The sequence below is a fragment of the Pongo abelii genome, chromosome 2 (assembly GCF_028885655.2).
Source record: "Pongo abelii isolate AG06213 chromosome 2, NHGRI_mPonAbe1-v2.0_pri, whole genome shotgun sequence".
Lineage (NCBI taxonomy): Eukaryota > Metazoa > Chordata > Mammalia > Primates > Hominidae > Pongo > Pongo abelii.
This window is the reverse complement of record NC_085928.1, coordinates 122,807,396-122,829,572: the sequence shown is the minus strand read 5'-3', so window position 1 is coordinate 122,829,572 and position 22,177 is coordinate 122,807,396. Positions and strand designations below refer to the sequence as shown.

At 43.1% G+C, this 22,177-nt stretch overlaps 1 protein-coding gene across 5 annotated transcripts in view; it reads right to left on the bottom strand.

Annotated features, from left to right (window-relative positions):
* OSBPL10 (oxysterol binding protein like 10) overlaps nucleotides 1-22,177 on the bottom strand; it is a 412,361-nt gene that overhangs the window by 152,784 nt on the left and 237,400 nt on the right. For 3 of the 5 annotated variants that reach the window (XM_063722157.1, XM_024244956.3, XM_024244955.3), the window contains exon 4: nucleotides 17,654-17,845. The exons of the other annotated variants lie outside the window; for them this stretch is intronic. In XM_063722157.1, the coding sequence (XP_063578227.1) occupies nucleotides 17,654-17,845 (192 nt within the window). The remainder of the gene's footprint in view (nucleotides 1-17,653; nucleotides 17,846-22,177) is intronic. 5 annotated transcript variants of the gene reach the window in all.

Genomic DNA, 22,177 nt, shown 5'->3' with positions numbered 1-22,177 from the left:
TTGTACTTTTAGTAGAGACGGGATTTTGCAATGTTGGCCAGGCTGGTCTCGAACTCCTGACCTCAGATGATCCGCCTGCCTCGGCCTCCCAAAGTGCTGGGATTATAGGAGTGAGCCACCGCGCCTGGCCCTGGCCAGGTTATTATAACAGATAATTTAATACCTGGTTAACCTCCCCCAGGCAGGGTTAAAGGGCACCTTTCCCCACATCCAAATTTTGGTTCTGAAACTATCTCCATCAATATATTTCAAACAAAGAATTTAAGAAAACTGTGATAGCTCACAAGTTGATCTATGAACTCTTTTTAGAATCTCAAATGAAAGGCACTATGTAATTATGAAGTATTACCACTGTGATTTATGCACCCAAATGTTAGGAAATTCTAAATAACATGCTTTACTGTGATGATTTTTCTGTCAGTGAGAAATCTTCACCTCACCTTCTCATCTCCTGAATGTTAAGTTGGTAGATGTTTATTCCAGAGGTATGCTGGAATCTCTGTACAACAGGCAAAAAAAAAAAAAAAAAAAGAAAGAAAGAAATAACTTCTCCAATAGCATGTGAGAAAGACAATTATTTTTGTGTTAAAGATAAAATCTGTACTAAAATGATGTAGGTTCTATTTTTTGCTCAAAATATAGAGCAGAAGTTTTTGTTTACTCCTATAATTCTTATTTTATCCCTTCTAGACAACCAGCATAAATCACATATTATGTGTTTTACATAGAAATCTCTCCAATATAAGAAATATAAGGAATCTCTCTGAAAATAAAAATACAGAAACGGTTCTTTGCAGCCCTATTTTAAGACTGTTATCCTCGGACTGGGGAGAATAATTATCAAAGAATGAAAGTAGCTGGAGGGAAAAAAAACTTTCAGAAAGAAATCTTACGATGTCTTTTCCATGGTGACATCAAGTTCTGATTTAGGGATGACCAAAGCATCTTTGAGCTGACGACCCAGCCTACTGCCTTCATTTTGCAGGTGGGAGCAAAGGTCAAATGGCTTGCCCAGGGGTCCCACAGGGAGCAGCTCATGGCCTGAGACACAGCCCTAATGCCTCAGATGGCTCTCCACCCAGATTTGAAGCCTACACCAGTTACTCACTTATAAGCTCATGCACAGGCAGTTTTCTGTTTGCTTGTTTTGTCTATAAAATGACACATAGGAGAAAGTGTTCATGTAAGTTAAGGCTACAAAAATGAAAACTTCCTATTGTTGCCTTTAACACCAACTGTCACCCGGAAATTACATATAAAGTAAAATATCTGTGGCTAATGCTGTGAGCACTACTCCTGCCCTGTCACTATCTAGAAATGGAGGCGAAATGGGGTAGGGGAGGGGACGAGGTGCGTGTATCCATGCTTTGTGTGTGTGCCTTGCTGAGAGAGGGCTCCAGGCTGAGACTTCCCTGGCTCAAATTCCAGCCCGGCTGCTCCCACCTGCCATGAGCCTGAGCATGTGCCTTGGCCCTCTCTAAGCCCCGGTGTCCTCATCTGTACAGTGGGAATGAAATTTACTTCACAGGGCAGATTCAGGGCAACGTGTTGGCATTCCACAAATATGAGCTTTCTTAGGCATCCATGTACATGCTGAGCTCTGCTGTCCACGTGAAGAACCACACAAAGCAGGAATACACCGAGTGGACACACTGGGCCTCATCCCTGTCCACGGCTTAAACAAACCTGAGCCAGAATCTCTGGGAGAGAGCCTGGCCCTGTCCACCAACCTATCCTCACAGCCTCTCTCCTCCTAGGGCAAACATTAGTGGGGACAAGAGAGAACCCAGGGGCAGGGTGGAGTCTACTCCTGTGCCTGACAAGCTCCAACAGGACTACCGCTACTTTCTTCAGCCACAGAGGGCCAGGCATCCCAACAGTGACAGCTGACCAGTTGCCTTCCATGCTGAAAGACAAACCCAAGAGCTTGGAGCACATACGACAGCTCATTGTACTAAATCATAAACACAAAGTCAAAAATGGAAGACTCATCTCATGCTGTGACCTAAGTCTGTACTGAGTTGACTCTGCAGTCCCTCAAAATTCAAGTCCACCGGAACCTGAGGATGTGACCTTCCTTGGAAATAGGACCTGTGGAGATGTAATTAGTTAATATTTGGTCAGGGAGAACTGAGGTGGGCTCTAAATCCAGTAACTGGTGGCCTTTTAAGAGAAAAAAAAGACAGAGACACAGATACGCAGGGAGAACGCCATGGGACACAGGTGCCCGAAGCTGGAGTGACGCATCTATGAACCACAGAACAGCAAGGACTGCCGGTAATCACCAGAGGCTAGGACAGCCATGGAACACATTCTCCCTCAAGGTTTCTGGAAGGAACTAACTTTGCCAACACCTTGATTTCAGATTCTAGCCTCAAGAACTGTGAGGAAATACATTTCTGTGGTTTAAGCCACCCAGCTGTAGTACTTGGTTGTACAGGGAACTAATAGAGGATCCAAACCGTGAAAGCAAAGGATTCAGAAAGGGATATGGGGCTATTTAGGCTACATTCATATACCTAAGGCACAAAAGTGGCTTATTCCGTAGATTAAAGTTGGCCACGAATTCTTCGCTCTCTTGCCCCTGAGGATATGATATGCCCTTCTCTTGGATCTGGAAAGTTCTCTGTTCCATAAGCCATAAAATATGGCAGAAGTGAAAGTGTGACAGTTTCTAGGCCCAGGTTTTAAGAAACTAGCAACTTCTGCTCTCTATCCCCAGAGCGCTTCTTAAAGTGCTGCATGACTCTGTAAGAATCTGAAGTGGCCACACTGGAATGTCTATGCGGAGAGGCCCTGAGACCACATGAACACAGAGAGATGCCCTGCCAGCCCCTGGCTCGCTCTTCCCGCCCCCCAATAATTCCACAGGAAGCCCCAGACACCCAGGAGCAGAGACAAGTGGTCCTGCCACACCCAGACCAAATTGCTGATTCCTAAGCAAAATAAATGACTCGTAGTTTTCAGCTGTTGAGTTTGGAGATGTTTTCTTTTACAGCAATAGATAATCAGGGCAGCTTATGACTCTCAGCCTTTAATATAAAAGTAGAAGTAAAATATGTTACACCTTTAAAAGGAAACATTAGAGAAAATTTAGATCAAAGCAATAAGAAATGTTAACGGTCCTGGCAGGGGGGCAGAGAGGTGGCCAGTTATGGAAACTATGGTATTTAACCTAAAACTTTAGAATGCCCAAGCATCTAATGGGGATGGAAAGATGGGAATGACCAAAGTGCCCTGCCTCTGCTGGAAGCTGAACAAGATGACTGGGTTCTAAATGAGGAAGAATCTCTGTTGTAGCTTGAAATACTAGAATGAGCCCCTGGCGGTGGCGGGAACTAACACCCTCTGGAGACAAAACCAAGAATAAGATCACAAAACACAGGTACCAAGGGGGGTTTGAGTGTCACAGAAATGAACTTGGCCAACTTCTCTCTGCATCCACTCACTCAATATCCAAAATACAATATGTTATTGTCTCGAGCCTTAGGGCACTTGTCGGAAGGCTCCTTGTGTTAAATTGCCACATGAGATAAAAACAGGCAGAACAGCCTTTCATGTCACTGAACTGTGATAAAAAATAACTTGCCACTTAGCTTCCTTCTGACTGCAAAGCATCAAAGGCATCTAAGACATGAATTTTCTGTGAGCCAGAGAGGGGCAAGATAGACAGATGTTCAGCAATACTCTAATCATCAGGAGGAAAGGTTTGAAAGGTATAAAGTCAGTCTTCCCCAGTTGCTGAATCCAGGAGTGACTCTTCCAGGGGTCCCAGTGACTTGTGGAGCCCAGAGGGTGTAGGTCTATGTGGAGGGATGGTCAGCCCACTGTGGCCTTGCCTTCTGGCAAATTCCTATGACAACTGTAACACCATGTAACTTTCATGTCAGTTTAACCAACCACCTAGATCATCAAGGACCTGGACAAGAGCCAGGCTGCAAACATCACTCCATCCACTACATCGGAGACAAGCTCTGGCCCCACAGTGTGTGTGCAAGAACCAAGCCTGCTTGACAGGTGATAGTCAGGCTCCCTTCACTTTCCAGAAACAAGCTCAGGGACCTCAGGGGACAGACACGTGCAGTAAAATTACCCAGGGGAACAAGACAGTCCAGGATGCTTGTGATGGGTAATTTTATGTGTCAACTTAGCTGGGCACAGTGTCCAGATATTTGGTCAAACATTAATCTGGGCCAGGCACAGTAGCTCATGCTGTTACTGGCTCTTTAAGGTGTCCCTTTTCTTCCTGGAAACATCTGTGGCTGCAGCACCTTGGCCTGAGTTCTCGTCCTGCATCCAGGAAGAATGAGGTACGCGGACAAGTGAACGGTGAACAAGACGAAGATGAGCTTTATTGAGTGTTACAAGAGCTCAGAGGAGACCTGTAGTGGGTGGCTCCTCTCTGTAGGCAGGCCATCCATCAAGAGTTCAGTTCTCTGCAGAGAGGAGGCCCTGGAGAGGGTGGCTCCTTTCTGCCAGTAGGATGTCTCCGCAGCTCTCAGCACAGAGAATAGCTCCTCTGTGCAACTAGTTGTTCCATCATCTCCAGCTATCAGCAGAGAGGGTACTCCACTCTGCAGCTAACCATCCCATCTCTCTGCCCTCTTCGTCCCCTGGCCATCTCGTCTCTGCCCTCTTCGTCCTCTGGCCATCCTCTCCCTGCTCTGGCTGAGCCCAGGGCTTTTATGGACCTCAGCGGGGAGAAAGTACATGCCAATTGGTCCATGGGTGGCCATGGGTGGGCCTGGAAGAGGCGCCACAAGTCCCCACTCTGGTCAGTGGGACTGGCAGCCCAGCCCTCAGCCTTCGAGCCCTCTCTGGCTTAAAGGTGGGGCCTTACTGGGGCCCATCCCCCTTCTAGCAGGACTCTCTCTCCTGCTGCCATTCAGGGCCCCAAGGCTTGACCCCAAACCCTGCTCCAAGATTGGAGTGGGCACTGGGAGAGGAGAGAGGCCAGACAGCAGGAGCAGACATCCTCAAGCCAGTAGGGGTACAGGGGAGGCCTTTCCTGGGCCCCCAAGGATGCAGGCTGCACCAGGGAGCTCCCACCCCATCAACTCAGAAAGGGCAGGGTTCCTGCTTGTCCCCGGCTCCTGCCTGCTGCATGGAGCAGGAGGCCCAGGGTCTGCAGCTGTGGGTCAGGCAGCTGCAGCTGCACCCGCACCCACACCCACACCCAGCAGGGCAAATCCTGCCTGCTCCCAGCCCCATCTAAGAGCACAGGGAGGCTTGGATCCACAGCCGCAGTTTGGGCAGCTGTGGCCCTGCCAAGGAGGGCAGGCTCCTGCCTGCTCGATAGAGCAGGAGGCCTGGGTCTGGACTGCGGTTTGGGCGACTGAAGTGGCACCCGGGGAGCTCCCACTCCACCTCAGAAGCAGCGGGTCTCCCACCAGCTCCATGGAGTGTGCAGCCTCAGTCAAGCCTCCCTGCTACAGCCACTGCCATCAACGCCTGTAATCCCAACACTTTGGGAGGCCAAGGCAGGCAGATTGCTTGAGCTTAGGGGATTGAGACCAGCCCGGGCAACCTTGCAAAACCATGTCTCTACAAAAAATATAAAAATTAGCTGGGCATGGTGGTCACACGCCTGTGATCCCAGATACTTGAGAGGCTGAGGTAGGAGGATGGCTTGAGCCCAGGAGGTGGAAGCAGCAGTGAGCCAGGATCGTGCCACTGCACTCCAGCCTGAGTGACACAGGGAGACCTTGTCTCAAAAAACAAACAAAAAAAAACACCCTCACATGTTTCTGTGAGGGTGCTTTTTAGATGAGCTTAGTATTTACATTGGGTGGCCTCTGAATAAAGCAGATTGCCCTCTGTAATGTGGGTGGGCCGCTCCAGTCCATTGAAGGCCTCAATGGAACAAAAGACTGACCTCCTCTTGAGCAAGAAGCAATTGTGCTGGCAGTCATCTTCACACCTGAACTGCGATATCGGCTCTTCCCTCATCTCCGACCTGATGGCCCACCCTGCAGATTTTGAAGTTGCCAGCCTCCCAAATTCCATGAACCAATTCCTTAAAATAAACTTCTCTCTCTGTGTGCACACGTGCGTATGTATATGTATACATGCACACGCACATACACATCCTATTGGTTCCATCTCTCCGAAGAACCCTGACTAGCACAGAACCATAGCAGTTCTCAGGGCCTCCTCTCACCCAGGAGCCCAACAGTCTGCGACTTAGCTGCTTACCCTCTAACTGCTGGCAGCAATCAATTTCTCCACTAACCGCTTCTCCAGCTCTTGGCGTCTGCTCGCTGTTTTGTTCAGTCTCTACTTGCTCCCCACTCCTACTCCAAAAGGGGCCAATGACCTCATTCTAACCCAGTGGCCCTCCTGAGTGGACTTCCCACTGGAGACCATCTCAAAGTCCAAAGGGCTTCAAGGACAAGGCAGTGACAGCTGGTCTCATCACCTTTGGTCAGGTTAGAGGAATCACAAGGTACAAAACTTACTGAACTGGTCATTACTGGCCTCCCCCCACTCCACCACCACCCCTACCGCTTTCTTTAAAAATCACTAGTGAGTAGGGTAGGAGGTGTTCAGAGACTTCTGAGACACTGCCGTGTTACTGGCAGGCACTTTCAGGCAAAATACAGACTCCCACATTCTACCAAGAGCACGGTTGCTAAGATTGCCACTTTCAGGGAAGGACAGAAAGGACACATCTACTTAAGGTGTGGGACAAGGAGAATGGCTCCTCACCTTCACACAAACCTTTGTTAGAGCTAGGGATGCAGCTCCCACATTAAGGGGTGGGATGGACAGGAGAACTTTTTCAGAGGCTCCCCCGCTGATACCCGCCTCTCCCATTCTGGCCTACCCAGGCTGACAAACTAGAAGGGTGACGATGGCAGCTTTGAGGTTCTCCCCTCTCTGAGACCTCAGTTTGACGTGTCTGGGAATCTCTGATCATTTTCCTGAGCACCTACTTTGTGCTACACTCTGCTGGGCACTTTTACTTCTATCATTCATCAAGGTAAGAAGTTGTGATATTTCCACTTTACATACGAGAGATGTAATGTGACTTGCCCAAGGACTGGAACTGAGGTTGCTGCTCTTTCTACTGAAAAGTGCTGTGTTCTGGTGACTCATCCAAGTGAATAAATTCATCAAGTCCTCATTGGGGTACTGCACACGCCAGGGGCCACGTAGGAGTGAGGCATACAGAAATCAAGAGTCTCAGCCATACTTCCAGAAGGGCGGGACAGCCATGGTCTTGGCAGCCACTGTCGCCCCAGCTCCCTGCACAAGAATTGGCACTTGGTATGATAGTTGGCGGTCAAATTCCCTGGGCCAGAATCAACCACTTCACACACATGTGAATTCTCATGATGGTCTTTTTTGCTGTATCAACTTGGTGAAGCTACAGTTCCCAGTTTCTGAGAGGTATTTTATAGATGTGGATGAAGTTCATTATTAGTTGTCTTTAAGTAAGAGAGATTACAGAGATCATCTGGATGGGATAGATTCAGCAGAAAGGTCTAAAGAGCAGAGCCAAGGCTACCTTAAGGAAGAAATTCCACCTGTAGATGGCCACTTCTGTGTCTGCTCCATGGATCCTGGACCTGCCTGAACAGCCCCCACAATCATATAAGCCAACTCCCCCTAATAAATCTCTTAATGTAGATCTCCTATGGTTCTGTTTCTCTGGGTGAACCCTAGCTAGTACACCTCTCTTTGCCTTAACCTCTTTATGCCTCAGTTTCTTGTCTTAATATAGGGAAAATAATAGTATCTACCTCACAGAGTTGACTTGAGGATAGCACAAGTAAAGCATTGAGCCCAGGTACCTGGTAAGATCCTAACAAGTATGAAATATTATTATTTATGTAGTAATAGCTATTATTATTATTAATAAAGTCATGCCCTTAAGAAAGAAGGTTATGGACTAATGGGGACATTAAAAAAAAAAATAATTACACCTGGGCGTGGTGGCTCACGCCTATAATCCCAGTGCTTTGGGAGGCTGAGGTGGGTGGATCATGAGGTCAGGAGATCAAGATCAGCCTGGCCAATATGGTGAAACCCCGTTTCTACTAAAAATACAAAAATTAGCCGGGCGTGGTGACGCGTGCCTGTGGTCCCAGCTACTTGGGAGGCTGAAGCAGAAGAATCGCTTAAACCCGGGAGGCAAAGGTTGCAGTGAGCCGAGATCACGCCACTGCACTCCAGCCTGGGAGACAGAGCGAGACTCCATATCGGGAGAAAAAAAAAAAAAAATTTCAACATAAAGAAATATTTGCTAAAAATATAGATAGGTATAAAGTATACCAGGCACTAGGAAAAGAAGTACCTAAGTGTGCCCAGGACACAGTGAGAAGCCGCTGTAAGTGTACAATGCAGTTGGCCCAAGATCCCCCTTGCTTCTGCTTTGGGACTTTAACTCCTAAGGACATGGTGCAAGGTGAGAAACTCCTTCCTCTCAGAGGCTTTTTAAACCTAATCTATAGAGAAGTATTTCCCAGTGGTTACAATCCTTTTAATGGGAAATCACTCATTTACTCAAATTTTTACTGAGCATCTTTCAAGTGCTAGGTGCTGTGCTAACGGCTTGGGAATGAACAGTTTAAACCAAAAACACCTTTAGATGGAGGAAGACAAGGGGTCAGACAATAAACAGGTAAACAAATACCTAATTTCCAAGTGTAACACGTCAATGAACAAAAAGAGCCTGGTGAGAGAATAAACTGAGAGTTTATTCTCCTACCTCCCCCACCCCACCCAGCCATGCCTTGCTCCCAGCAGGTTGAGACCACAACAGAGCATTCTCCTGCCAGGGCAGCAGTTGGACAATGAGTTGAGGATTGGTGGGGGACATATCTCGGTGTTGGGCTTTTGTTGTTGTTCACCTGAGATGCCGTTGGTGGACAACCAAATCCAATGACTCTCAAACTGTGTTCTCAAAGGATCCCATGGTGTTCCACAGACCACACAAATGTTTGTTTCAAAGTTCACAGATGCAGAGGCTGATAAGGGATTGTAGGGGTGCTCATAAATTCTCATTCTCACTATTCCAGCCAACCTGCTTCACTATCAACAAATGCTCCTTTTACCTTCTAAAGTAAATCTGCTCTCATAAAACACAAACTTCACCTGCTCTTACACAGTAAGTATCTAATATTTTTACTCACAAACAACCCACTCTATTGCTTTAAAAACATTTGGAAATGACTGCTATTAACTAATTCCACATTAACATTTTTTGAAAACTGAAGTTTGAAACTGACTTATTTTCAGAGACAGCAAATTGCTACTAAAAATACATTTTATGGTTACTTGTCATCATCTATCCAAAAAGTACACAGGAAAATTAATTAAGGACCTTTTAAAAACTAATCACTCTGTTCACACAAAGGGTAAATTCACTTTATACCCTAAATGTGGTTTCCCTGGTGATGGGATCATCTGTATTCAATCCTGCCAGTACAGATCACTACCTTAAAATTGATCAGCTAATAAAATTTGTTAGGGTGACAGTTTACAGTTACTACTTCCATAACAAAGGCTGTACATGAATTTCTAACCAGGTATTTACTGCATCCACATGAACCAAGATCACACCAAATCATCCTGAAAGGAGAGAATACTGAGTTAATATCCATTTATAAAGATGGGAACTTCATTAAAGGGTCTTCCCTACGTGTGTAGTAAGTAAATATAACATTGCAATTACACGAAGAAACATATAAATTCACATAGGTGAGATGACATAAACATACATCTCCCTCCACATATCAGACTCTGTAAAAGGTTTATTTAAAATCATATTAAATTACACAGCCTCAACCCAGTTAATCTATCCAGTAAACCAGTGCAGCAAACAGCTTTCCTCTTTGTCAGGAGAGTGTGTGCCTGGAATCAAAAGTCAACAACGAAAAATGTTTCAAAGAAGGATAATTCCTACTTGTTTATAAATTTTCACTGGATGCTTAACTAAATCTATATTTGTGCTTCACGCACACCCAATATTCAACAGCACCACCTTTTCCCTCATCATGCTACGAATCCAAAGCCTCCCTACTGAATTAAGTGTTGTTTTTTAAGTCTCAAATGTCACAACTGAAAAAAAAGTATTCAGTATAAACATGTATTAGGGTTGTATCAGAAAATATCTAGCAAGGAAGAATTTTATTAAAATCACATTGTACTTGTACCAATTGAACTTGTGTCTATTTAAGAAACTGTGAGCCACGTTAAAAACTACTGTAATAACTAGACATAGAAAAGTTAAAGGCCAGGTGCAGTGGCTCACTCCGTAATCCCAGCACTTCGGGAGGCCAAAGCAGGAGAATCACTTGAGGCCAGGAGTTCAACACCAGCCTGCACAACATAGCAAGACCCCATATTTACAAAAAACTTTAAAAAAAATTAGCCAGGTATAGTGGCATGTGCCTATACTCCTAGCTACTCAGGAGTCTAAGGCAGGAGGATTGCTTAAGCCCAGGAGTTGGAGGTTGCAATGAGTCATGACTGATCTGCTATACTCCAGCCTGCAACAGAGTGAGACCCCCAACTCTAAAAAAAAAAAAGTTAAAATAGAAAAAAAATACGATACAATAAATACCACACATTTCAATCATCATATGCTTAAATAACTAAGGGGATCAAATTAATTTTTAAAAATATACTAGATTTCATTTATAAAACAATTCAAGTGGCACATTAATAGGCTTACACTATCATCACTTTTCCCCATGGTCACATAGTCATCTAGATGTACACTCACCAAATGGTATCAGTCAAAGAACATTAAATGAGTACCTGACAACCCTCAACCAATTGCCAGGTCTCCTCTCTCACATACAATCCACATAGTTACCTAAGCAACGATTGAATACCTCCGTATGCCATTTTAAAAGAGCCCTAACAGCTAGAGAATGAGTCCTTAATTCAATTTGTTCATCAGTATGCCTAGTGATTGTGCCAGGGCTGAAAGATGCAAAGATGAATAAGATGTGACCTTTCACATAGATATCTGTGGTCTGGCACATAGAAGGTGCTCAATTAATACCTGCAGAATGAAGGTAGGAGTGGGTGAGTAAGCAAGCTCACAGTCTAGGGCAGTGCTATCCAAGAGAAATATAAGCCAAGCCACAAATGTGAGACACATACATAACTTTACGTTTTCTAGTAGGCGAATTTAAAAGGTAGAAAGACCTCCTCCCAACCTGTCCACAGCCCAGGCAGGGGACAATAAATAATAAAAAAGGTAAAAAGAAATAGGTAGAATAAATTCTAAAATATTTTATTTAACTGAATGGATATAAAATATTATTATTTCCTTAGTATATAAGTATTAAAAATTATGCCTATTTTACCTTGTTTTGTACAGTCTTTGGAATCTAGAGTGCGTTTTATATTACAGCTCATCTCCATTCATACTGTGTACATTTCAAAACTCATTTTGACTAGCCCCTTTTTAATTTAATTTGTGTGTGTGTGTGTGTGTGTGAAATGGGGTTTGGCTCTATCACCCAGGCTGCAGTGCAGTGGCATGATCTTGGCTCAGTGCAGCCTCCACTGCCCAGGCTCAAAGGATTCTCCCACCTCAGCCTCCCAAGTAGCTGGGACCACAGGTGCATGCCACCACACCCAGCTACTTTTTTGCATTTTTGGTAGAGATGGGGTTTCGTTAAGACAATGATTGCCCAGGCTTATCTTAAACTCCTGAGCTCAGGTGATCCTCTCATCTCGGCCTCCCAAAAGTGCTGGAATTATAGGCATGAGCCACCACGCCCTGCCCCTTTTTTTAATTCTATAAAGACACCATGGTCAATGAAAGCAGTTGGGCCTGAAGAAACAGGAAGTGATGACAGCTTGAACATATGGAAGGGATAAATGGATGCAGGAAGAGCTCATGGGACCACCTTGACAGTTGCTGTAGGTGCAGGTTGGCCAATGTGAGATCTAGTACTGCCATCAATTGTCTTTGCAACTTAATCTAAATTGTGCTTAAGTGCCTTGACATGAGTCTCTATTGTTACAGTGTTCTGTTGAGTCGTGGTTAGGGCATCATAAACAGTCTCTGATCCAAAAAATGGTCCAAATCATTCTTCAACGCACTGAAGGATCACTTCCTGCTGACGCATGGTTGCTACAAGAGCACTGGAAACGATCGCAAGGTCTGATATGTACGGTTTGATATCATCAAGGGCAAGATCAGATCTCAAGTTGATGCCTTGGACTAGGTTCTCCATCGAAAGACCTGCCATCTTTGTTGGTCTGGACGCAGAGTGAGTGATCATACATCTGTGCTCTGGCCATTGTCCACCAAAGCCTTCACATCACTCATCAATCAGTGCTTTCTCTTGCTTTGGAAGTGCCATCTGTCTGCGCTTCTCCTCCTTGGCTGTTTCTGGGTTCTTCCTTGTTTACCCGCGGATATCTTGCAGTGGCGGGCATATCATCCCATCTCACTTGATAAAACCTCCTGCATCACCATTGTAGATCTTAAGCCTTCTGGTACGCTCAACTGTTTCCTAGTGGAGCCAAGATATGAATGTTTCCATATCAAGTAAAGATATGGAACATTTCTGTTTTGGCAGAAAGTTCTGTTGAGCAGTGGGCCTCCCAACAGAGGAGGTCCTAAGTCCTCAGTAAGGACAAGAAGGGGCACTGAGGGTTGGGGGATGGAGGAGCGCACACCGCAGGAAGCTGGGCTTGTGGGCCACCCAGGAGAGGTTGACCTTTATCCTATGGACAGTGGGGAATCAAAAAGGTTTGGGGTTTTTTTTTGTTTGTTTTAATAGCAGAAAGGTGACATGATAAAATGTTCCCCTTTAGGAAGGTGGTTTTCTGGAGATAGAGCAAGGCATGAACTCAAAGAGTGATTGACAATGGCAATGGAGGAGACAGATTGGAAACACAGATGCACAGGCCAGAATCAATTCACAAGGAAGTCTCTTCCAGTCCAAGAATTTTTTTTTTTTTTTTTTTTTTTTTTTTGAGAAAAAGTCTTGCACAGTCGCCTAGGGTGGAGTGCAGTGGGGCAATCATTGCTCATTGCAACTTCAAACACCTGGGCTCAAGCAATCCTCCCACTTCAGCCTCCTGAGTGGTTGGCACTACACGCATGAGCCACCACACCTAGCAAATCTGTAAAATTTTTGTTGAAATGGAGTCTGTGTTGCCAGGGCTGGTCTTGAACTCCTGGACTCAAGCAATCCTCCCATCTCACCTCCCAAAGTGCTGGGATTACAGGTGTGATTCACTGCACCCAGCCCCATAAGACTTCTTATTCAATGCAATAAATGACTCTTCATTCTGAGATTATATTCCTTTTGGGTCATTGAGATGTTTTTATGAGATAGTGGAAACCAGAGATTATGACTACTTTCAAAATGTCCTTTCTGGGTAAATTTTAAAATAGCAATACTATGTTACTCCCAAAATTCTATTTCTAAAACTTCGTTTGCAAGTAAACTCCAAAATTCTGGGAACCACTGTTTTAAACAACTTCTGGAGCTTATTAAGATGACTATAGGGTCCAATGTATATATATAATTCTATATAATTATTTTCCTACTCATTTTATGTATACATGTCCATGTGGTAATAATACTGACATGACTCTTATCTTAAATTACTATATAGTAATTTAGAATCTAAAATGTATTATTGTTTAGTCATTCCCTTAATGTCTTGTATTGAATCTATGCCTTTATTAGTATGAATAGCTTTATCCAAATTAATTTTCTTCCTCCTAGCCCCAGTTCCATAAATTGTTTCCTCAGGTATGATTCCCAGCAGGAAATTTATGGGTCACTGGCAATGCAGTTTGGTTTATGTTTCATTCTTATTATACATCACCAGATTGTAGCAAAAAGACAATCTGCAGCACAGTCAACATTTCTTAATACCCCACCAATAGTGGGCTAGAATTAATTCTGATAATTTCACAAACAGTTGCCTTAATTTTCATTTCTTGAATTGCTAGAGAGAATATGTCTGTTCCTCACGATGATATTGTCTCTGAAATTCCCTATACTCATCTCTCCTAACCACTTCCTGAGAGGATGCTGGGTTCCGACCTTTGGTATCTCAATTCTTTATATTTTGGATAACCATTTAATCTTTCAAACTGTCCCATTATTTTCACCAATGCTGTTGCATTCCATTTACTATTTATTTTATTGCCTTTGGCTGGGCTATTTCTCTTTTATTCTCCTGATATTCAGGCACATCTGTCTTGTGTATGATGATTTTCTCCATTGCTTCTGTGGTCATAAGTTTATCTTCCCTGAACAGCTGGGTTAAAAATCCTATTCCATTTTCTTCTAGTTATTTTATAGATAAATATAGTGGAACCTTAAAGCAGTAGCCTTTATGCTCTGAATTTAATAACTGCAGAACTTTCTAGTATGAGTGCAATTTGCTTAGATAGTTCCCAAGGTGGACCTGGCCACATCACAAAATGACAAATTCCACAGAACAGCTACTCATCTCCCAACAGGAGTGAAGGTGGACATGGTGTCTGAGGACTGAAACTTTAAACTCTTCCTAAAGGGGCTTGGCACCCTAAAATTCTCTCCATTACCGGGGTTGGCACTTATATGGCAACAATCTTACTTAAATTTTGAGTAATAAAGGTTATCAATACACAAAAAGCAAGAACCTGAAGAAATAGAGTGTCACCCAAGAGTACAAAAACCAAACCAAATGGCTATAGAGGCATTTCATCTACTTTTTCTTTTTTCTTTTTGAGATGGGGTCTTGCTATGTTGCCCAGGCTGGTTTTGAACTCCTGGCCTCAAGCAGTCCTCTCACCTCAGCTTCCCAAGTAGCTGGAATTACAGGTGCATGCCACCGGACCTGGCTTCACCTAATTATTTTTCATATCATGAAACTCTATGGAAAATTTCAATAGCTTTCCCCAATAGACAGACAACAGAGAAAAAACAACATGATAAAGGAAAAAAAAAAAAAAGCACACATGTATTCATTTACAAAATTTAGATCGCACTGGCCGGGCGCAATGGCTCACGCCTGTAATCCCAGCACTTTGGGAGGCTGAGGCGGGCGGATCACGAGGTCAGGAGATCAAGACCAGCCTGGCTAACACGGTGAAACCCTATCTCTACTAAAAATAAAAAAATTAGCCAGGCGTGGTGGTGGGCGCCTGTAGTCCAGCTACTCAGGAGGCTGAGGCAGGAGAATGGTATGAACCCAGGAGGCGGAGCTTGCACTGAGCCGAGATCAAGCCACTGCACTCCAGCCTGGGCAACAGAGTGAGACTCTGTCTCAAAACAAAAAAAAAAAAATTTTTTTCGATTGCTCTGTATAGATTTTTACGAATCTACATCTGTAATACACAGGGAAAAAAACCCAAAAGTAAATTCACTGAAAGGTTAACAGTGGTTATCTGTAGGGAGGTAGAATTATAGGTAATTTTAATTTTCTTTATACATTTTTTGCAATATAAACTTGCATTATAGACTTTATATAAATAAACTTCTTCATACACCCATACACAAAAGCCATACTTCTATCCTTTTAAAAATTTGAATTCTTTTTAAATGAAGGTAGAAAAGATTCTGTTGAATCAAATGCTACTAATTAATCATGCTAAAGTACCTCAACTTTTATTTAGGTCACTGCTCACTACACACAAGTCCTACATTTTTTTTCTTACATACAGGCTTCCTGTCATTTATAACAGTAAGTCTACAGAGATTCATTATAATACAATAAAGAAAATTATCAAAATACCATAAACTTTCAACTGCCTTTGTTCAAGGTTACAGTCTCAAATGACTTATAATCTAATCTGCAATGAGGTCTACATAAAAGTGAAATGATGGCATCACAGTTAAGTGTTGTGTCATTTTATCACTACTAGTTAATGTAATGGTATTTATCTAACAGGAACTTTTTATAAAACTTAACGATTCTTTAAAATACTCCAGCAGGAAAAATAAAGTGGTGGGGGAAATAAAAACAGATAAGAACAATGGAAAGTTGGAATTGTTAAAGTAAGGTGATGGATATAGGGTTGCATTACTATTCTATTTTGCATATATTTGAAAATTTTCCATTATACGATGTTTTGAAAAGGTGCTAAGAAAAATGAAAAGAAATATAAACCTGTGCACAATCATTCTTCATATCAACTAACGTAACACTATTAAGCTAATAGTCACTTTTTCTTTTTCTTTTTTCTGAGACACAGTCTCGCTCTGCTGCCCAGGCTGGAGGGTAGTGGGGCTATCCCGGCTCACTGCAGCCTCCCACTCCTAGGTTCAAGCGATTTTCCTGCCTTAGCCTCCTAAGTAGCTAGGACTACAGTCACGCCCCACCATGCCCAGCTAATTTTTGTGTTATTAGTAGAGATGGAGCTTCACCATGTTGGCCAAGCTGGTCTCAAACTCCTGACCTCAAGTGATCCACCCACCTTGGCCTCCCAAAGTGCTGGGATTACAGGCAAGGGCCACCAGGCCCGGCCCAGTTTTTCCTTTTTAACACATCAGGGTGACTATTTCAAAGTAAGCATTCTACCAGAAAATTCCAATAGAATTCTGACTCTCTACTTTTTCTTTATTAGGCAAGACAGAGTATATACATGTAAAATCTTTCAAGAAAAAAAATTGTCTTTCATATGCATCTACAGATTTGATTCAGATTTCAGACTGTCCTTCCTGGGCCAGATTCAGAACCAAGATAGTCAGCTAACAGAGCACTACCTGGCTTGTGACATTTAAAAACTAAAGCCAGATGCATGCTAACTCAAACAGCGGCAAGACCCTAGTCTAGGAGTCTCATTCTGTGTGACACGGAGGAAGAGCCCTGCCACTTTCTCTAAGAGGAAAGCAAACTGGTCTGTACCCAAGTAAGCTGCAGAGCAAAAAACCTCAGCACTCAAAAGAAGTAGGCAACCAAAACCACCATCATTTATTTGAGAGTCTGCTCTCTATAACAGCTGCAGAGGATGCCAGGGATACTAAGGATCTGGGATCCCCAAACTGATGACTTCTCAGTGCATCAAAAGCGAAATTTAAACGTAATCTCACCTCACTTTTATAAAGCACAATTAAAGAGTTTTCATTGTCACAAATGATCCTCCTATTTCCCCAGAGAAGGTTGGCAAAGTCTGTTTTATTTCCATTTTACAGGTGTAGAAACTGAGGTTCGGGGCTGTCAGAAGACTTGCTCTTAAACAAGTCTTCTGACTTCAAGGACAGTATTCTTTTCACTACCCAACACTGCCCTTGGAGTGTGTCTATGAAGGGAAGGAGGAGAGGAGAGAAAGAAAGTGAAGCAGGGCAGAAAACAGGGGGAATCTGCGTTATGTCTAGCACTTCCTGAGTTTCAAAACACTCAAAGTTATTTTCTTATTATCCATGAGGTTTGGCCTAGTCTTTGCTACGAGCATGGATTTAACTGTACTTCCATTTACATCCATACTTTTGTAGGCTTGCTTTCTGCTTTGTGAGTTCTGAGAGAAGTCTCCTAACAATTCACTTAACCTAAGAAATAGGAACAATTTACTTTTTTTAAATGAGGAGGGACAGTCATAGCCATGTGGCTGGGAGGTTTGCTGCTGGTCCTCTCCATAAATCAAGACGGCGCAAAGGAAGAGGAGTCGGCAGAGCGACTGTCACAGCCCCCAACTCCCCGGGGCTGCTTAACCTAGTAGGAGAGCAAAGCCTACCTCTCTGACTTCGTGAAGCTGGCCGGAATACTGACTCTTGGCTCTTCGGGCGGCTGCAGGCGACTTGTGATGCGTGATTGTGACAACACCGGGGGCCCCCACACTGAGGTGTCTCTGGCTACAGGGAGACGCAGAATTGGGTGTTCCATGTGGGAGCAAAGTGAGACTTCGGCTTCGGGAGCTTGGAGCACTCTAGAATAAGCAACAGGTGTCAAAACTCAACAACTGACCTGCAGAACACAACTAAGTGTTGGCTTCTATTCATTTTGGACCTCTTCATCTTTCCCCTTCCTCTCTTTAGGGAGCTGAAGGTATGAAGGAGGTATAACAACACTGCATGCCCAAATCCCACAGATACTCACTGAACTGCCCTTCCTTAGCTGTCCTTCTGGTTTCATCTCCAGTTGTGCTTCCTGTCCCACGCTATGGCCATGAACAGCTATTCAAAATCCTGCCCCCCACCCTCCCTGACCCGCACACCATGGATGCTCATGGAGCTCTGCCTCTCTACCTATTATTTCCTCTTCCTAGAATGCCCTTCCTCTGTGGCTGGTCAGCCTCTGCTGAACCTTCAAACTCAGCATGGTGTTCTCTGCTCTGTGAAGCATCTCCCTGGCTTTCTCGGCCTCTCTGCTCCTCTTATTCCACTGCATCAAGATTATATTGATTATCCAGTTACTTTCTTAAGAGATGCTTTCATGCTTATCTTTATATCCCCAAGGTCTGGCATATCACAATTGTTTAATTTATTAAGTGCTTAATAACATCGGCTATATGCATGAACTAAGCTGTCCACCAATTATTCCTCATTTGTTAGTCCAGTGTTTACATTTCATCCTGTGGTAATATATAATCCAAATTACAATCTAGTTTATGATAAAGACGGCATCTCAACTTAGTGGAGATGAATTTTTCAGTAAATGTTGGGATAACTGGGAAGCCATCTGAATAACAAAGCTGGATTCATCTCTCAGATCACAGACCTCGAATGGATCAAAGATTTAAGAAAAACAAACAGTACCAGAAGAAAACACGTAACCATGGGGTAGGAAAGGCCTAACACTTTGAAATCCAAAAGCTATACCAGAAAAGCTTAGCTGGGTGCGGTGGCTCACGTCTATAATCCCAGCACTTTGGGAGGCCAAGGCGGGCGGATCACCTGAGGTCAGGAGTTCGAGACCAGCCTGACCAACATGGAGAAACCCCGTCTCTACTAAAAACACAAAATTAGCCAGGCATGGTGGCACATGCCTGTAATCTCAGCTACTCAGGAGGCTGAGACAGGAGAATCACTTGAACCCAGGAGGCAGAGGTTGCGGTGAGCCAAGATCACGCCATTGCACTCCAGCCTGGGCAACAAGAGCGAAACTCCATCTCAAAAAAAGAAAAAATAAAAAGAAAACAAAAAAGAAAAAGCTTGATAAATTTGATCAACTAAAAACTGGAAATTTCTGCAAAGGAAACAAACAGACCAACAAAATACCCCACTATGACCACCAACAAAGCCAAACTGTAAACTAGGAAAAATGTAGAGCTGGAAATAATTATGAAAATGGGCCAAGGTATGAAGACAGCTTACAAAAAAAGAAATATAAATGGCTTTTAACACACAGGAAAATATGTTCAACTGTATTCAGAAGATAAATGTAAATTCAAACTACCTTAGATAATCATCTTTCACTCATCAGATTGGCAAAAATTCAAAAGTCTGAATACACAATCTGTCAACAGGGCCACAGAGAAACGAGTTTGTGGAAGTAAAAAAGGTGGCAAAACCCTGAGAACAGCAATCGGCAGACCCATCACAGATACAAACACATCTCCCCCTGGCTCCAGCAATCCCCTGTCTGGGAATGTATCCTCCAGACATACCTGCAGCTGGGTGAAATGCTGTATGTCCCTGTTAGTCACCGCAGCACTATGATGGCAAAGGACAGAAAACAACCCAAATGTCTGTCAGCATGCGACAGGTTAAATAAATTATGGTACATCTATGCAATGGAATACTACCAAGCTGTAAGAGAATAATGAGAGAGGTCTCTATGAATTGATCTGGAAATATCTCTCAGCTATACAGTTAAGTGAAGGAAGGCACATAATTGTTCTATAGTATGCAAAATATAGCTTTTCCAACATGAGGTAAATAGGTATTTTTGTTATTTAACTTGTTGAAAATTATTTGTTTAAAACAAACATACTGTGGAAGGATACATATAAAACTATAAAGTGGCTGCTTATTTGTGGAGAAGCAGGGAATGAGAGGATAGAAACAGAGAAGAGGGGAGATTTTTTCACTGTATACTTTTTATATTCTTTCACTTTGAACTATACGTATGTATTCCCTATTGAAAACATTTTAATTCTGCATAAAATTTACATTCTAATTGTTCCTATACTTCATCTCAGCTTGAGAAAAGGCAAGTTAGATAATGTGGAAATCATCTAGTTCCTACAGTTCAAACATTTACTGAATACCTACTATGTGCCTAGGAAAATATCTACTGTGTAGATATTTTCAGGAAGAAAACAAAATGTATGAGACAGTTTTTCACCATAGATACCTATAATATTGCTGGGGATGTAAGATGCACATATACAGAGACAGATGGAGGGAAACATACACAGATGCACACTTACAAGATGGTGCATAACAGGGGCTAATTTGGCAATACAGCCAGAAAATGTCAAAGAAGTGAGCTCATCTCATCACGGCAGGATGTTCCAAGGGTGACGGGCCTGAAGCCCGAGTAGGCTTTGGGAAGCTAGACAGGCAAGGCAGCACACTACATAGCAACCCAACAGTGTGGACACTCTAGGTAGTCTTAGCCTCAGGCCTCGGCTAACAGGCACAGCTCTAAAAACTGTTAAATGTTCACAATCCGTCATTTTACAGATCACCAGGGGATGGAGGAGTGGGGCGAGAGCCAGGGTAGAAATCAGAGTTTGGGTTTACCTTGAAATACCACAGAATGTAAAGATTCTCTGGATTTGACTTGGACATAACGAATTGGAATGCAAATAAATATAGGAAATAACCATATAATAATCACCTACTTTCAGCTTCAATCTTTTCACTTGGAGAGTAGAGGGAGAAAGAGGATATTTCTTTAATAACAGTAAATTTGCCTAAGTATTAAGAGTCCACTGAAATATATTTTGACTGTCAGCGAGGCTTATTCCAGTCCAGGAAAAGGCAGATTTTTCCCTGGGCTTTGAAGCCAGACAGATAAGTTTCATTCTTCATACACACACCTCTATCCCCACTCCTCCCCTACCAAACCCCTGCTCTTGCCATGTGATCTGGGGTGAGTTATTTAAGCTTTCTCATTAAGCATCAATTTCCTAATCTTTAAAAAGAGAAATAATAATATTGACCCTTAAAAGTCACTATGAAGTTTAAGTTAGATTATGCATATAAAATACTTAGCACAGTGCCTGACATGCAGAAGCTGCATGGACAAAGTTTGTTTCTTAATATCACTGAAAACTTGAACAATGAAAACCTTATGGATTTTTAAAATGTTAAGAAGTTGCTTAGCACAAAATCATACGCAGTCACTGAGTCACTGACCTTCTTATTTTCTACAAGGTCAGATGGTCAGAAGCCCAAAACATAATTAAATACTCACAGGGTCAGCCATCAAATATCAAGATTGTAGGGAACACACACACACACACACACACACACACACACACACACACACACACACTCTTCTAATTCTGAGTAGAAATGAGGACTCATCAGAAATCAGAGAGGAAGACAGCTCTGGCAATAGACACCTTTGCCTGTAGCAGTATCACCATGAATGGCAATAAATCAAGAAATTCACCCAAGAGCAAAATTATTCCACGGTGTATGTCTAAAACCATGATCATAATTACTTAATGGCTGTCATTTGAATTTACAAGCAGTAAATTTGAGTCAAAAAACCTTTAATTTTCCATTAACTGGGGAGTCTCACAGTGTAATTCACATCCATGCCTTCTTTCAGGATAAACATGAGCAAAAAAGTCTTACCCTTGGTAAATCCCACAGGTAATCAGTCATTAAAAGAACAAGTGAGAAAAGGCAGCAAATTGCAGCCACTATAAACGAGCAGGCTGTGTTTCCAAAAGGCAACCTGTCTACAATCTCCAGGTTTTGTTTCAAAATTATGCTTGCATGTCATAAAAGCCTATCTTCGCTATTAATTTAAAATATTAACAGAGTCTGAGAAACAACACGGCAGGTTTTTGTTCCAAATATTTACTTCAATGGGGGCAACTAGAAACACCAAGTGTGCCATCTGTGGAAAATTCAGAGTCGAGAGCAAGTTTCTTCATGCTTTGCTTAGGAGAATCGTCCCTCACACAGCCATTGGTGTTCATCTGGCTACTCCTTATGTCCCCTCGCTTCATAAGCACCTGGCTGATGATGGGGGACAGCAAAAAAGAGTGTGGGAGCAGGTGAGACCAAGTGCTGATGCTCACAGCCTGTCCAGGCATCTGCACACAATCGCACAGGCCTCTTGGTCTTTCCCTACA